The 15,474-nt window shown below is 43.4% G+C and overlaps 2 protein-coding genes across 7 annotated transcripts in view; both read right to left on the reverse strand.

Annotated features, from left to right (window-relative positions):
• The window catches only part of HHIPL2 (HHIP like 2), a 19,763-nt gene continuing 4,289 nt past the window's right edge, over positions 1-15,474 (reverse strand). For 2 of the 5 annotated variants that reach the window (XM_075147151.1, XM_075147150.1), the window contains exons 4-12: positions 15,388-15,468; positions 10,348-11,000; positions 9,228-9,371; positions 8,538-8,869; positions 6,965-7,091; positions 6,451-6,596; positions 4,818-4,899; positions 1,612-1,694; positions 1-815 (exon numbers count right to left, since the gene is read on the reverse strand). In XM_075147151.1, the coding sequence (XP_075003252.1) occupies positions 442-815; positions 1,612-1,694; positions 4,818-4,899; positions 6,451-6,596; positions 6,965-7,091; positions 8,538-8,869; positions 9,228-9,371; positions 10,348-11,000; positions 15,388-15,468 (2,022 nt within the window). In that variant the 3' untranslated portion in view covers positions 1-441. Of the gene's footprint in view, positions 816-1,611; positions 1,695-4,817; positions 4,900-6,450; positions 6,597-6,964; positions 7,092-8,537; positions 8,870-9,227; positions 9,372-10,347; positions 11,001-13,155; positions 13,381-13,413; positions 13,621-15,387; positions 15,469-15,474 lie in introns of those variants that run through there. The other 3 variants (XM_075147154.1, XM_075147153.1, XM_075147155.1) reach the window with 3 other exon arrangements.
• The window catches only part of TAF1A (TATA-box binding protein associated factor, RNA polymerase I subunit A), a 22,515-nt gene continuing 17,892 nt past the window's right edge, over positions 10,852-15,474 (reverse strand). For both annotated transcript variants that reach the window (XR_012673160.1, XM_075147156.1), the window contains one exon: positions 10,852-11,000. The gene's annotated coding sequence lies outside the window, so the exon portion shown is untranslated. The remainder of the gene's footprint in view (positions 11,001-15,474) is intronic.

The following is a 15,474-nucleotide window of genomic DNA, read 5'->3' on the forward strand; positions in this document are numbered from 1 at the left end:
AAGACAACTACTCTTAAAATGTACTCATGACTGCATTTCAATTAAAGGAGAAAAAAAAAAAGAAAGGTAAGGTCATTGACATGGCTATTTCATACTCTTGGATAAAAGATGCAAGTTCTGAAAGTTGGAGGCACTTGGATTTATTAGATAGTCATACACAGCCAAATCTTACCAGTGAATGTCCATCAGAGGCTCTCATAACTACTTGTCAGAAAAGGACATCACCGCAGGATTTGCAAAGAAAGATAATATTAGGAGGCTGGTGCTGTTAAGGTTTAATAGAACATATAGAGAGAGACCGCTAACACTGACATTAATGGAGGCGCACCGGGGAGCACTGGCATAACAAGTCAGCTGATTCTCTTTTATTTGGTCACTATTCAAAACATTTGTTTCACCATCTTCCAAGTGACTTGCTTTTTTCTGGGGCGTCACTGAGCTTCAAAAGCGGCTTCTTAATCTACTCTCCTTCCTCCTCTTCTCCAGTTTTTCCTTAGCTAGTGCTGATTTCTTTGGAAGGAGTTTCTTGATTCTGGTTAGGTGGGAGCTCTTTTTTGGCAAAGGTGGTACTGGTGTAGTTCTGGAAGTGTGTGCAACCTTCTCTTCCTGCTTTGGCTTGTGAGGTTTAGCCTCAGCTTTGATTTTCTGTCTCTTTTTACCAGATGGAGCTGGTTTCACTGCTGATGCTTTTCTGTTGGTGGATGGGGTCTTTTTAGCTTTCTTAGAAGAAATTGTTGGGATGGCTGCAGTGGGGGTAGAAGATTTTTTTGGAGGCTTGGTTGTTGAAGGTTCATTAAGCAGCTCAAGGACAGTCTCTGAGGAAAGTAATTAACATGGTTCAGCATCCCTGCTTTAAGGCAAAAGGCTAATTCAGAGATACAACTGATATAAACTCTTATTAGAACTACAGTTAAGAAAAATAGCTGACATTCTGAAAGAAGAAATACACACTATATAAACCTCTTTTCTTCCATCAAAAGAGCGTTGGGTTTCTTGGAAATAAAATTTGTTTAATTTTAGAAATGATGAATGTATATTTAAGAAAAATAAATCCAGACAGAATATGATGAAACCTTACACACTTCTTTGGCAGACTTAACAACATGAATTTTTCATATTACACTAATATCCGAAAATCCCAGAAAAGATAACCTCAACTTGCTAAACACTGTTTCTACTCAATAAGATATAACCCCTGCCCTAGCTGCATCGGACGTAGGACAGAAAAAGGCCAGGAGAAAGGAAGATTGACTCCCCTAGAATTACAGAGAGGGGATTATTTGACTCGAGGAGTTTGTCACAGAGCCAGGGACAGGTGCTCAGAACTTCCCAGACCAAACCCAATGCCTGAATCAAAGCCATCAGTTCCCTTATGATGCCCGTTGGCACTATTACTTGGCAACACTTAGGGGAAAAAAAAAAATCAGACTGGGATTAAGAAAAGGCATGGCATCCAGTAGACAACAGAAGCACACATTAAATGTGATAACCTAACTTCAAGATTGCTCCTGCTCAGTGCTTTAGTTTTTAAGACTGCTAAAGATTTCAATCACATGCCTAAGAGATGGTTATATGTTTGCTTCTCAGCAAAATTAAAGCCTAACAACTTACTTGCACGTGGAACAAATGGTATCCGTTTACTCTTTGTTTTCACTGGAACAGGCTTGTATTTACACTTCCCTGGTGGAGCTCTCCTTGAAAAACAGAAAGCCATATGCAGACATCTGAGAGATTGTTAAGGAAGTTTATTTATTCCAGAGGCACACATCAATCCCCCGTTGTCATTTGCCTCTGTTGGAAGAGGCATGACAGCACTTTAGGCACCTGGAGTGCAACGGAAATGGAATTTAAGAGCCTAACTCAGGACTGCAAGCCATAAGATCCCTGTCTGAATAGCAATAGCAGCTGGAAGGCTGCAGCTTCTCTTCCACCATCCTTCTGGTCAACTTTCTGCCATCAGGCAGTCTGGACTGTCTTTATCCAGCATCGATAGCTGGTTGGTTTGTGTGTGGGATGCTGGCCTGCCTGCATGAACTTGTCGCCCACCACTGAATTCAAGGGTGCTGATTAGGCGTGTTCAGCTATACGTCCTGCTGCTGGAGGTGCAGTGCAACGCTGTTTCTAAAAGCCTGGTGGATGCATTGGTTGAACGTCAGATTATCAGTCACTTTGGGTTGTCCTCACCAATACTGTCTCGTGCATCCCACCTTGAACTGGAGGAGTCCCATTCCTGCACGTAAGGCTTGTAGTGACAGCGCTTTCCACTCGCTCGTGGTGCGGCGTAAGGATCTCTGTACACGCAGCAGAATATTCCCACACAGCCCCGCAAAAGTTAGTGTGACCTTCAAAGGGTGCCGTTTCGGACACAACATGGTGCTTCAGCAAGAGGGGTGAGAAAGGAAAGGAACAGGCAAAGAGGGAGGAAGCAACAACTGCAAAGAAAACATATCCGCGTTCCTCTCCTGCCGTTCCCTGACAGCTTCCCACAGTATAAAAGCACCCCCCCCCCCAAAAAAAAACACATTTTCCCTGAGGTAAAGCTGTCACATGTTAAATGGCAAGAAGGCGGGTACAAAGAAGAGCAACAGACCTGTGTTTTCTGTTACCCACCCAGGGAACTGCTGTAGGACAAATAAGAACAGGCTCTTCCAATTTGGCATGCTTGACAGCACAGAGCGAAGCGAAGCATGACCTAAGGCATCACATTCTCTTGTGATTAGCGTTCTCCTTCAGACAGGGCAACAGCCAAGTGCTTCCTCCATACCATTTCAATTAAAAAAAAAAGCTTACTAAGCTTTTTCTTGCCATTGCTTGTGGGGTGTTTTTTGGGGGGTTGGTGTGGGTTTTTTTCCCCTTCTCTCTCTTCTCTAACTTTCAAAGCACCTTCTAACACTTCTTTCCTCCGCTCCTGACTGAGGGGATTTATTGCCAATCCAGGCAGAGGCAGGCCAGCCACTCTGCTGTCCCCGAGAGCACTGCTGGAGAGGCGAGCTGAAGTGGGGACACGGGGCTCTGCTGCCATCCGTTTTCCCGGGAGGTTCCTAGGGAAGTTTGAGTTGCCATCAGGTAGATGGCAGTGGCCCTGCCACCGTTTTGAAGCAGGCGTTTTTGCGGCTTGCTGCCCTTGCCAGCGTCCTTGCTGAAGTGCGGGCAGGAAGCAGGGAGTGTCTGGACTGGGCAAACTGGGACTGCACCCATCAGAGAAGCCAGTTATCCCAGCCACCACTCACAGTGAGACGGAAATGGAATAATCCTATAAACAGCAAAAAAAAAAAAGCAAAGGAGAAAGGAAAAATCTCCACTTGTGATACAATCCGGAGGAGGGCAGAGTACAACGCAGGATCTGGAGGTGTTAGGACTCTCTGTTCCAGGGCCAAGCAAGCTCAGCAAGCTCCAGAGGAGCAGTCAGTGCTGTGCACACCCTGGACAAGCTTGCAAAGTGCTTAAGCAAACAGACAAGGGCAAAGCTGAGCAGAGCAGCATCCGGGCTCAGGTAAACAAGAGGAACCAGAAAATACAAGAATAAATTCCAAAGAGCCAAGGGAATAAGTGCCTGGTCCTGCTCTAGAAGTGGTGGTTATGAAGCTCCAAAAGCACAGGGAAGAGTGTTCCAGAAAGCCCTTCTGCGCAGTGAAACCATCGCACTCCTGGCAGGGGCTTGCTGCCCACCGTGGAGTCATCGTGACATGGTGCATTACTGCACACCAGTCCTCAGGCAGGCAGCCTCCTGGAAAGGCTCCGCAGGCTGCTTGTGAAACAGAAAGCTGCATTTCTCCTTTTACAGCAGGAAAGAAGAGGATTTATCATCCTGGTAGTCTTCATGGTGCATTAAGGAGTGGCATAGGGACTGCAGGGCTTTTTTTTTTTTTTGTGAAATAGAGCATGGTCAAGCTCTCGATGTTTATGCTAACTCACAAATTTTTTTTTTTTTTAGTTGAAAATGTTACATTTTGGTCAGCCACAGTTAATGCAGTTCAAAGGCTTCCTGGCAGACAATAAGCTGTTAAAGGCAGGAGTCTCCTCAAGTTACGGCAAGTAAAAGACTCAAGTTGCTATTCTCATCACCTTGGTACAGAGCTTGAGTTAACTATCTAGCTTTGGATTTAACTTCTCAAGAAAACATATCTTGTTTTCTTCACTTTGTTAGTGTCTGAGATCTTGGCAACAGCACAGACACATTAATACTGTATCTACTTTACAGGGTGATTTGAAACTCATTTAATGCTTTTTAGCAAGATCCAAAAACTTGGGAGGGGAAAAAATTACATAAGTATGCTTATTATTGTAAAAACAGACTTTAGCAGGATAACTGCTTAATGGGGAAAAAACATTTTGCTTGGAAAAACTCAGGTTCAGGCTCCAATTATTATTTGAACACTGCATGAACCACCAGGTTTCACTCTTCTTTGTTAAGAAAACTAAACTGTGGACTGCAATTTATTTATTTACATGAAAGGGCATCACAGATATTTGATGTCATGACCCTGAAGGATATGGATGGTCATTTTTAAAGCACCACTGTGCTATACTTCAGATATGCAACCAAGGAGACATTCTTTTGATCCTTACTGTCCCAGACCTTTAGGGTGTCTGAACTCTATTTCTGGGTGCACAGATATGATTAGTGAGGAATAAAATCACCAAAACTGATTAAAGTTGCACCAGATGTACAGTGGGTGAACAAATCCAAGGACTTGATGTGGAGGTCAGTGAGATTATGTATCAATAGTACTTCACATTCTTTCTACTGTGATAGCTGGGGAATGTATAGTGATTATAGAAGAATTTGGCATGGAAAAACATCTTTAATTACTAACCTTGCAGGATCAATAAACTTGTAGAGCGAGCCGTGTGGTGCGTAGGCACTGGGATAAGAAGTAGACATAAAATACAGCTCACCTAAATGGAGGTGAAAAAAGAAAACCAGTTTCAGATTCAAGTGCCCAAGCTGAATCCCACTTCTCCATTTCCCTCTCTTTCCTGACTCTTCACTAATTCACACGGTCAGAAAAGAAAACCCCTTCAGTCACTCCCTCAGTCGTGTCTTACTTTCAAGAAGTGGGCTTTGGTCTCACCCTTGCCTGCGCAGGTGGACTCCCAGGGACACCAAGTGATCTCCTGGTTGCAGCAGGGTTCCACGCAGAACCAGCAGCCCTCGATGGAGCGCAGTGCCTGAGCAGGACCTTCATTACCTCATGTCAGTGGCCCTCCAAAAGGTTACTTTCGTCTGTATAAATATGTATTTTTTTAATTTTGTTTGTACCAAAGAAGCAGCCAGAAGCTACAAATAGAGGGGAAGACCACACAACAAGTATTTAGCCATCTCACAGCCCTACCAAAAAAATTCAACAAGAGCTAAATTGACTAATCCATGGAAGACAGAAGCTTCTTTTTCCTGTATGGTTGCTGAGAAGAGCAACTATTCCTTATGCCTTCCCTTCAGCACCCACTAGAACAATATCCAGGCAAATTATAGTAGCTTGCAAAAGAGGCAAAACTGTTGTTTTTCAAGTCACATGATGACACCATATTGGTTTCTAAAAGAACAACCAGTAGAAGAGACATTTAATATCCACTCACTCCACATGTTGTTAGAACAGTTAAAAATTGCACATATTTCACAACAAAGCCTGCATCTCCCTGCATTTTTGACAGAATATGCTAGCTGGACCATCTAGGATCTTTTCATTACAAGCAAATCTCTTTTCTGCTAAATCGTGAAGCATCAGAGCTCATTAAAGCACATCTGGGCTCCCAAAAAATTTGCAGTTACTTTTTGTATTGCATAGCTCTTTGTCAGGAGACTAAAGTGTCTGTACAAAAGTGAACAAAGTACACCTTAGTATTTTCACCTTGGTGAGAGATCTGGTCATCGTGACCATAGCAATAATCCTATGCACTGAGACATTTCCACTCAACTTTCAAATTAGTGGCTTTCCTCATCCCCAAATAAAGCCTTGGTGTATAATCCAGTGTGAAGTGCTGCTGTGAATAAGACTGAGGAATTTCTACTAATGAAGAGGGGGAAATTCAGATAAGCTGTAGGAACTCAAGTGAGGATGAGCTGTTACAAGGAAAGAACAAACCGCATTGATATAGTCTTTCCATTAATGAAACAGCATAAACAAAGAACAACAAAAGGGCAGGGAAAGGCCGAAACCAACAGGAGTTCAAACTCCTTAGAGAACCTGGAGCGTTCAGACTGCAAGTTTATATGAAGATCTGTCTCCTGAGCTCTCCATCAAGCCTATCTGCAATAGCCTCACGGGGCAGGAGACCTCTCTGAACCCCATACCAACCCCGCCTGCCATGCTGAGATAGCCACAAACCTGCTCTGCAGTGCCCGCTCTCTAGTAGCATGCGAGGAGCAACATAGTTTTACACATTTGCCCCACAACACCGAACCGACAGTACAGTTTCCAATAAAGATATGGCTAGCACGATACCTACCTGCTTCATCCTCAGCAAATGAGATGATGAATTTGCTATAAGAACGGATCATTCTGGGGAAAGCACAAGCTTTGGTGCTCCCAATGCAGATATCTTGCTTCTTCCACTTATTTGTCTTCTCATCTTCCTGTAAAGCCATAAGTCGACTAGATGAAAAATAAAACCCTGTGTTTTATGTTTCCATTATCAAGATTAGTTCCTGTCAAAATCATGCATTACTGGAAAAAGGGATGTCAGTGAGGACCCTGACTGTTGACTGGCTTTAATGTTTGTCTTTTGGAAAAATAGATCTGAACAAAAGTAAACCTATCCTAAGGACTCTAAATTGGAGGAAGTTTAGATTCCAACCAAAATGTTGTTATAACGGCCAGAGCCCTTAATCTAATACACAGACATCTGGGATTCTCATTTACTCCAGCTGAAAAGGTTTCGGGATGCTCTAATATGCGTATTTGCCCAGTTAAGGCAAATGTGGGTGCAGAATGGGAGCTGCAGAGAAAACAATTCATCTCACCCGTTCATGAAATCACCAAAAATATAGAGACCGTTCAAGTTGGGCGATTCACATCCTCTGTATACATAACCTCCAGTGACTGACTTCCCCACATTGCGGCCATATGCAAATATTGGAAGAACGTCATCTGTTAAACACAGAAGAATAAAAAGCAAGAAAATTTACATCCAGAGAACATCAAAAAGTGATTGCTCAATGACACCAATGGGCACAAAAATGACTAGAAAGACCAGTACAGTTGAACAAACAGCACAGTTAAATTTCAGTGGGAATTCAGTAATTTGCTCCAGGACAGAACAGACCCAGGGGCTCTCAGGAGCTCTGTGTAGTTGCTTATCAAGACTTAGTTGTAATGAGCTTCCGTTACACATAGGACCAAGATTCTCTGCATCAAGCGAGCAATGCAGAAAGGTGTCAGCCTGCAGTAAGTATTATCTTACAGGTTTGTGATTGCACCAGTCATTTTAGCAGGGATTGTCGTTACAAATTCGAGTATTTTTAGAGAAGGGAATAAGATCAAACAATTGCAAGTTGACTCAACATCTTCATAGGTCTGCTGACGTTCTCAGCACAGAACATGCGTGAGTGTGCTACCTCCATTTTATGTCATGAGACTTATAAAATAAAGGCTTTGCCTCCAGCAATCTTAAAAATGAATTCATCCCTTTCTTGGGTTGAATATCAGATCACACAAAATTTTAGTCTTGTCCTCACTTTTTTCCCCTGGATCAAGTAGCTTGTCTTTAGTCTTTAATGATGAGGATAAAGATCACAAATGCAATTCGTTAAAAACCATAGATTAACGGCAAAATCTAATTCAGTTTTGTTGTTAATTGAGGATTGGGCCATTAAAAAAACCAACCAAACAAAAAAACTTAAGAGCTGTGTGGGTACCAGTATAGCAGAGGAGAAATGTTGATAACATACTCTACGCTTGCCTGCTCATACAAATGTTTCAGAAACATCTACAGGAGCTTGAGACCAGGTGTTTTCTTCCAACAGCTTAAGGAACATTATAATAATACCCAGTTCTTCTACCATGCTTTCCAAAGAGCTTTATGAAGACCATCAATATCTGCTCTTTTTTAAAGGCAGAAGTGGGTTTGTCCATCATGCCCAGTCAGACCCAAAGCACAGCTTTTGGGTGTTCTGCTGAGGCACCCTACTTGGTAGGACAGACTGCCTCTTCCACAGGATTTGTTTCAGGGTCTCAGCATCAGCCTGGCCCACTCTCCTTAGCCATAGCCTTGGCTCAGAGCTTCTGAAGAAAACACAATATTGCTTTCCTACTTAAACCCAATCCATTGCCTTCCTAACTTCACTGGGAAAATTCTGTCTGCAGAAGACACAGGCTTTGACCTTAAACAACTTGTCCAGTGCAGTGTATGACAGGGAATTCCCTGAATAAGCAGGGCATCATTTCATAACAACACCGCAGGGCTGGGGAGAAGGAGCATTCTGCTCATTTAACTCACAACACTGGATTATTTAGCTTCACCGGAAAAATGGAGCTATAGTCCAGTAAATACACACACATAATAAAGTAATCTTCTGTAAGAATCTTCGTCCTTACCCAAAGAGGAATTGTGGCAAAGCTTTGTGTCGTAGCATTCAAATCCCTCCTTCGCTCTCCAGCCGTAGTTCCCTCCTTTAACAACGATGTCGACTTCTTCAAACCTGTTCTGCCCGACATCCCCGCAGAATATCCTCCCTCTTCCCTTTTTCGTGACAGGGTCCCCTCTGTCAACTGCACAGCGCCACATATTCCTGACCCCATAAGCATAAACCTCAGGGCGGGCCTTGGGATCAGACACAAACGGATTATCAGGAGGGATGCGATAAGGCTTTCCATCGGGGCTTTTTCCATCCACGTCAATCCTCAAGACTTTCCCCAACAAAGCACTCCTAAAGAGAATGACAGAAAGAGACAAATCCCAGCATGAGAGCCAACTGAAAACGAACAATTCTCTCCCTCTTCTCCCTTTCCAAAGGAAAAGTTATCTGTCCAAAAGAGATAAACCAACAGCTGGTATGTCTTGCAACCTGTTGACAGTCACAGAAGACTTTTCCCCCTCTCAACAAATTGGGTTTCCTTAGCTTTCAAAATGTAAGATTTAAATTTTTGAAATACTGCATTGGACAGACTTGCAGATGCACAAGCACTTTTGGGAATCACTCTTACTTTATTCTTCCACATTGTCTCATTTTCAAACCCTGTGTCTTGGTGGACAAGCTCAAGGCTTTCAACTGCCCTCCTACTTACTTGTTCTGAGCATTCCCAAATTTCCCAAAAGGGTCTCCAGCTTTCCCTCCATCCCCTGTGAATAGATACATACAGCCATCCACACCGAAGAGCAGCTGCCCACCGTTATGATTTGCAGCTGGTTCTTCAAGTTCCAAAAGATTCCTAAAAAAAGAGAAATAACTCCAGATGTAGCTACTGGAAAGGACTGAGCATTCAGGTAGGCTGCAGAAATATTGCATCACTACTTCTACAGAAGCAAGCAAGATTTCCCAGCTGTACAGACCTGTCACCTTCGTCGAATACGGTGCCGAGTTGCATCCTGTTTCCCGTGAGCCTGCAGCATCAGGCTGTCTGCCTAGCTTACAGCAGAGCTCCTTTCAGTATGGCATCCCCTGAGGAAACCTGTTTCCCGGGAGCCGTGCGGCACTACGGCTGCCCCGTGCACTACAGCTCCGACCTGCACTGCATTAACACCTCTTGGGGTACAGAGCTCACCCACCGCCGTGCGCACAGGAGCGTCACAGCTCCTCTGAAAACTTAACTACAAATACCTAATGTGTTCATCTGCAGGGAACACTTGTTGTCCTTTAAACTTTGATTGCCACAGGTGGGTTCTGCTTTCTTACATGAGAAGGAGTTGGTGAATTTCAGGGCTTCAGAAGCATCTTAAGGCAATTGTGAAACTCTAGAAAAAATAACCGCTATTAACAAATTCTTCTCCATAACTGAGAATTAGCTTTTTTTCCTTAGTGGGGGGACAGGGCAGGGGCACACGTGTCAGATCAAATGAATGTATAGTACTGTAGCGAGGCATCCCTGTTCTCTTACAGTACAAAACTTCTAGGGCAGATGTTAATTCCACAATAGGCTTAAGGCTATTACTGCTCTTTAGAAGGCAAGAGTACAAGATAGAGAGAGAAGACAACCTGGAAGCCTAGATGCTGGGTCCTCTTTTCAGTTTCATTTCTAGCTTGCTGTGTGACCTTGAGCCAACCTGTCTCTGGTAGCTTCATAGCAGGCCAGTCACACACCTGAACCGGGGTGATGGGAATGTGCAGGTTCTGCAAGGGGGAAGGACAGGGACAAAGAAAAATAATTTCTCATCGTGGCATACAATAGCATTCAATATGAACTTTACCTTTCCGAGAGTGGATCAGCTTTGTTGACATCAGATGCCGAAACCTTCAATTCACTGATCCTGATCTTTTCCACTCGGTTCTTATCCATGTATGAGTAATAGATATAAAACTTCCCATTGTACTTGTACTTGGGGTGGAAAGCCATCCCCAGAAAACCTCTCTCATCCCCTATCCACGGCGTAGCCAGCACTATACTTCTAATATCCAGAAAGGGCTCCTCCAGCCGGCTGCCATCAGGTAGATAGACCCAGATCACGCCCACCTGCTCAGCTATGAACATGCGGTGGGTATGGTCATTCGCGTGCGCCATGAGCACCGGGTTCCGCAGGCCGTTGGCAACCTCGGTCAGACAGAGCTGGAGGCAGCCTTTGCGGTCCTCCACCACCGAGCCCAGGTTGCGGTTAAGGGCTGTGTTCTTCAGCACGTTGGGGAAGCAGTAGTCCTCATCGTGTAGGTGAAGGAGGTTGCAAAAGCGCGTCTTGTTTGTCTTGCAGCATTCGTGGATGTGCTTATCACTCGTCAGCAGGCTGATGGCAGAGCGGCAGTTGAAGTGAAACTCAGAGCAGTAGTCAAAACAAAGTCCTGGGAGGCTTCTTAGAGGGGTCCGGGGGTTTTCTGCGTCATAGAGATGTGCAGCGTATGGAGAACATTCCTAGAAAGTAAAAGAAACTAAATATGTGGCTATGTACACACATCCAGGAGAAGCCAAGACACCTTCATGGAAGCAAACCAGTTAATAAAATGAAAAATTAGTAAGGCAGAGAACATAATGAGTCATTTTTGAAACAGAGTAGTAGAAAGTCACTCAGAATATTGCTAAAGGGGATTTACAGGTCAGTAGTAGTTTCCTTTACCAAAGCAATCAGCTGCACCTAAATTATTCCCAACAGAAGTATGTCTATGGAAGCTGTGGATTCTCCATTACTAGGGGTTTTTAAGGAAGTGACAGGCAATTTCTTTCTGCAATCTCTTCTTATCTTTGCTTTTAGAAATCCCCCTTAGCTTCCCCTGCTAGATTTTGAACTAGGTACTTTGTAACCTGTTCTTAACAGATTGAGAGAAGAATTTGTTAACTCCCTCTGCCACTATGCACTGAGCAATCCTTTGCACTATATTAGCCTTCGTACTTCAGACTTCTCCAGACCAGCAGTCCTAAATCTGGACACATCTTTCACATCAGCCAGCATCACTGCCTTTTCCAGATGTATTGAAGATTTTACCTTGTTAAGCCACTTAAGCCCATACCTAGGTCTAATCAAGTGTTAGGAAAGAAAAAGAAAAACCAGGTACAGGTTCACCCACACCTTCAACACTATGCGCAGCTCTGGTCCTGCTTCCTAAAAGCAACATAGGGAAACAAATCCACAAGGACAGTCAAAGATACAGATCAGCTAATTAAGATGGGACTGAGCAGTTTTGCAAAGAGGTGATCAGAGTAGGGTAACAGCCTGACAGAGGTCTGTAAATATCACAAGTGACATTGAGAAGATGCATGGGGATCACTTGTTCACTCTTTCCCCCAGAAGAAAAATGAGGGAGGATTAGATAAAACTAGCAGGAGCCAGGTCAAAAAAGGAGGTGAAACTCCACCAGAAGAAAAATGAGGGAGGATTAGATAAAACTAGCAGGAGCCAGGTCAAAAAAGGAGGTGAAACTCCACCAGAAGAAATTGTAGGTGCTAAAGATGTACATTGCTTAAATGTAGAGGCTAAGTTAATCTTTGGTCTGATGCTGTAAAACTTCGATCATGTTTTTGCATGTACGGTATCACTGAAGCAGGCTGTAGTTGAGATTTAAAACTGTTTCAAATAAGTAGATATCATCTTATGCAATTCTTGTAGCTACCATTGATTCCATATGTGATCTTCAGGAAAAAAAATACCGCAGGCAACATTTTCAAGTGTTTTGTATCTAAAATCACGTCCCTTCAATATCATTAAGTTTTTAGCTGTGCAAAATATAGGTTAAATACTGAAAATCAGGCATTGAGTTTGAATTTGTACCTAAATTTGAACTCCTCATCTTGCAAAAATTCTGGGCCAGAATGTCTATAAAATATTTCCATTAAAATCCCACGTCTATTTTAATCAGCACAAAATTGCAGAAGTTAAAACAGAAGGAGCTAAATTCTGCAGAAAGATTATTTTGCTGGTTTTCATGCCAGCAGCCTGAAACAGTCTATCCAGAGTTTTTATTGGGCACATATGTGGGAAGGTAAGTACATAGACAGCCGAAGAATGAAGAACTACTACATTAGTATTTTTTCTGCCTCATTAAACAAGTTTGCTTCATTAAACAAATCTGGAGCAGTTATACAAGCACTGACTTTTTTTTTTGGTGCAAGTAGCAGCCTTTCCTGGATATTTAATGTGAAGGCTACAGACCTTCACTCCAAACTTAGCATAGCAAACTGTTCCCTTTGCTCACAGAACCCCCCGAGGGCTTTTGGCCGTACTAAGAACAGATATGACTTGTAAGTAGTAAAGCCCTTTCAACTCTTGGATGGTGTAATACGTTTCTCACTTTTCATTGCTGGTTATCAAGCTTCACAGAATGAGCTGGTTTCTGTTGCTTCTGCATCGCATCTGTAAGGAACCTCTCCTCTTCCCAAATCAAAAGTCCCCAGCCGGCAAAGGGGAGCCAAGTCCCCCAGGCCTGTCCTTGCAGCCTGACCCCAGCCCTAGATGGCAGAACCACACCATTTTTCCCCATGTTTAAGGTCTTCCCAGAATGAGGAAGGGCACCATTAGCCCCTGAGTGCCATCCCCAAAAGCCAAAGCTTCAGGTAAGTGTCCTTCTGTTCTCACCTTCTTGAAGGAGAGCAGCTTTGGTGCAGGCATTCAACACCACTTGGCTGGCATGTTCCTCCCCTGATGCTTACTGAGTCCATTAACCATTGCTCGCCCTCTCTGCTTTCACCAGTATACCCCTGAATATGTTGAGTTTCTAGTTTATCATAGTTTTCAAAATATGGTGCTGATCTCAAGTGACTAGGAGACAAGGAGAGGTGACAGCCTGATAAGGTGTCACTAAGGAAAAGCGGAGGAGAGTAGACAGAGCCTAACCTGTGTTGCATTTCGAGTCCTGGGCAGCTCCCCCATCCCCACTAACACGCAGCTGCAGCTGGCTCACCACTCCGTTGTGCACAAGTCACTTGCAGTCTAAAGCTCCTCTCAATTCTGTTCTGAAGTGATTACTTTATTAACACCTTTGAAAACATTTTTAATTTCTTTCAATAAGTGGGAACAGAGTCCAGCTCCCAGACCAGCAATCTGAGAAGAGAAAGAGAAAAACAGCTTCCTCTGAAACAAGGCAAATTCTCACCACCTCCGAGCTCCATCAACTCTGTTCTGCCAACAGTCTGCAGCATAAGGGTCTCCTACAGTTCATCCTCCTAAATAAGCATAGCCCCTGAGCAGCTGCCATGCTTTTCCAGCCGTTGGGCTTCCCCCACAGTGTTTGCCTGGCAAACAACGCCTGCAGCGCACAGACCCAGCAAGACGCATGAGATGGAGGCCATTCCCCAGGATTAGGTGGCCTTGCAGTCACTGTTGGTTTTCTGCTTTCATTTCACTCAAGCGTGCATGAAACAATACAATTAATCCCACTACTTCATAGAGTGGAATAACTAGAAGCTAAGATCAATTTGATACTTCTTTGCTGTTTTGTAAAAGTTTCTCTGCAAAAAGAGTGTGCATTCAGCAATCAAGTCAGGCCTCAGATTAAAACTGGCTTAAAAACTATGTTGCTTTACCCGCACTAGCTCCTATCCCATGCTAATATCATGGCTTTCAATCAGCTTGAACAAGGCTTAATTGGCCTTTTCAGTTTTTTAAGCCTCTCCTGTAGCAGTTTTCTGAACAGAGAAACATCCTCTGAGCCAGCAGCCAAACAGCTGTTCTAGTGCATGTAGCAAGGTTTGCATCCATGGCATTTTTAAAGCCATGCAACTTGCACACCTTCTTAAGAATATTACAGGCAGTTTTCAGAGTTCCATATCAGATTTTTAAGTTAAATCCTAGAACAGCTCAGCTGAGGGTCAGACTCTAAACCTACAAATGCTTAGAACAAGTATAGCTAGCAAAAATAGACCCAGATCTTGCCAGATGCAAGCTGAAGCAGCTCTACCAGCAGAGCCAGATTGCTTTAGATGCCTCTTCTAGCCTGTTAGTTTTCAAGAGAAACGTATCTGGCGTAGTGACAGCAGGAAATCCATGATCCAGAACACAACCCCAGCTAATCGTCTTCTATCTGTTAAGAAACACAGCTCCACCGCCAAGGGAAGGTGCACTCCACGGCATCCTTCTTGGGCTCTGTGGGACCAGTGAGACTGCTGCAGTCACCAAAACCAGCTTCCTCTGCTCAGCACGCCACTCGTTACCATATCAGGAAGGCTAGGAAAAAAAAAATTGTCTGTTTTTTTACTGTCTGCTGGTTTTGGCACTGAAGGAACACCTGACTCAATGAGCTGCTTTGTTACAACTCATCACTACTACTCTGATCTCTCCCAAAGATGTGAAATAATGCTGTTTTCACTAAATTAGAGCAGTTACTAATAATTCAGACTTATCAATAAGCACCTACACCTGTTTCTTGAAATTCGTTTTGTTCAAAAGACAAAAGCTAGTAATATTATTTTGTCTACCATTGCTTCTGAGTAATCTTTGTGTCCGTCCCAAGTTCTATACGAATAATATCAACAAAAGCACTTGTTACCAGCAGCAGTTTATCTGAAGTCCTGCTGTACATAGCGGAAATAAGCACTTGGCACAATAACATCTTGATCACATATATGCATCTGTCTTTTTGTATTTGATGTGGTACTAAGTATGTGTCAACGTTTCCCAGGTAGTGACTACAAGTTATCAGAATACTGTGGAGGTGGTAGAATGGAGATGTCCTCATTTTCCATCCCTTCCCATGAGACCATCAGTAAGAATTTGATCCAGCAGAGCTACATCACTAAAGCAAAACCATTTGGTAGATCTTTGCTCCTCCACGAATTCAACAGCCAAATAATATTTGCCAGAGAACCCAACCTTATTTCCATGGTTGTCACCAACTTGAACAGGAAGAGCAACACATAACACAGTCACAAGCTCCTTGCCAAAGATCTTACTCTAGAA

This window comes from Calonectris borealis, chromosome 3 (assembly GCF_964195595.1).
Source record: "Calonectris borealis chromosome 3, bCalBor7.hap1.2, whole genome shotgun sequence".
Classification (NCBI taxonomy): Eukaryota; Metazoa; Chordata; class Aves; order Procellariiformes; family Procellariidae; genus Calonectris; species Calonectris borealis.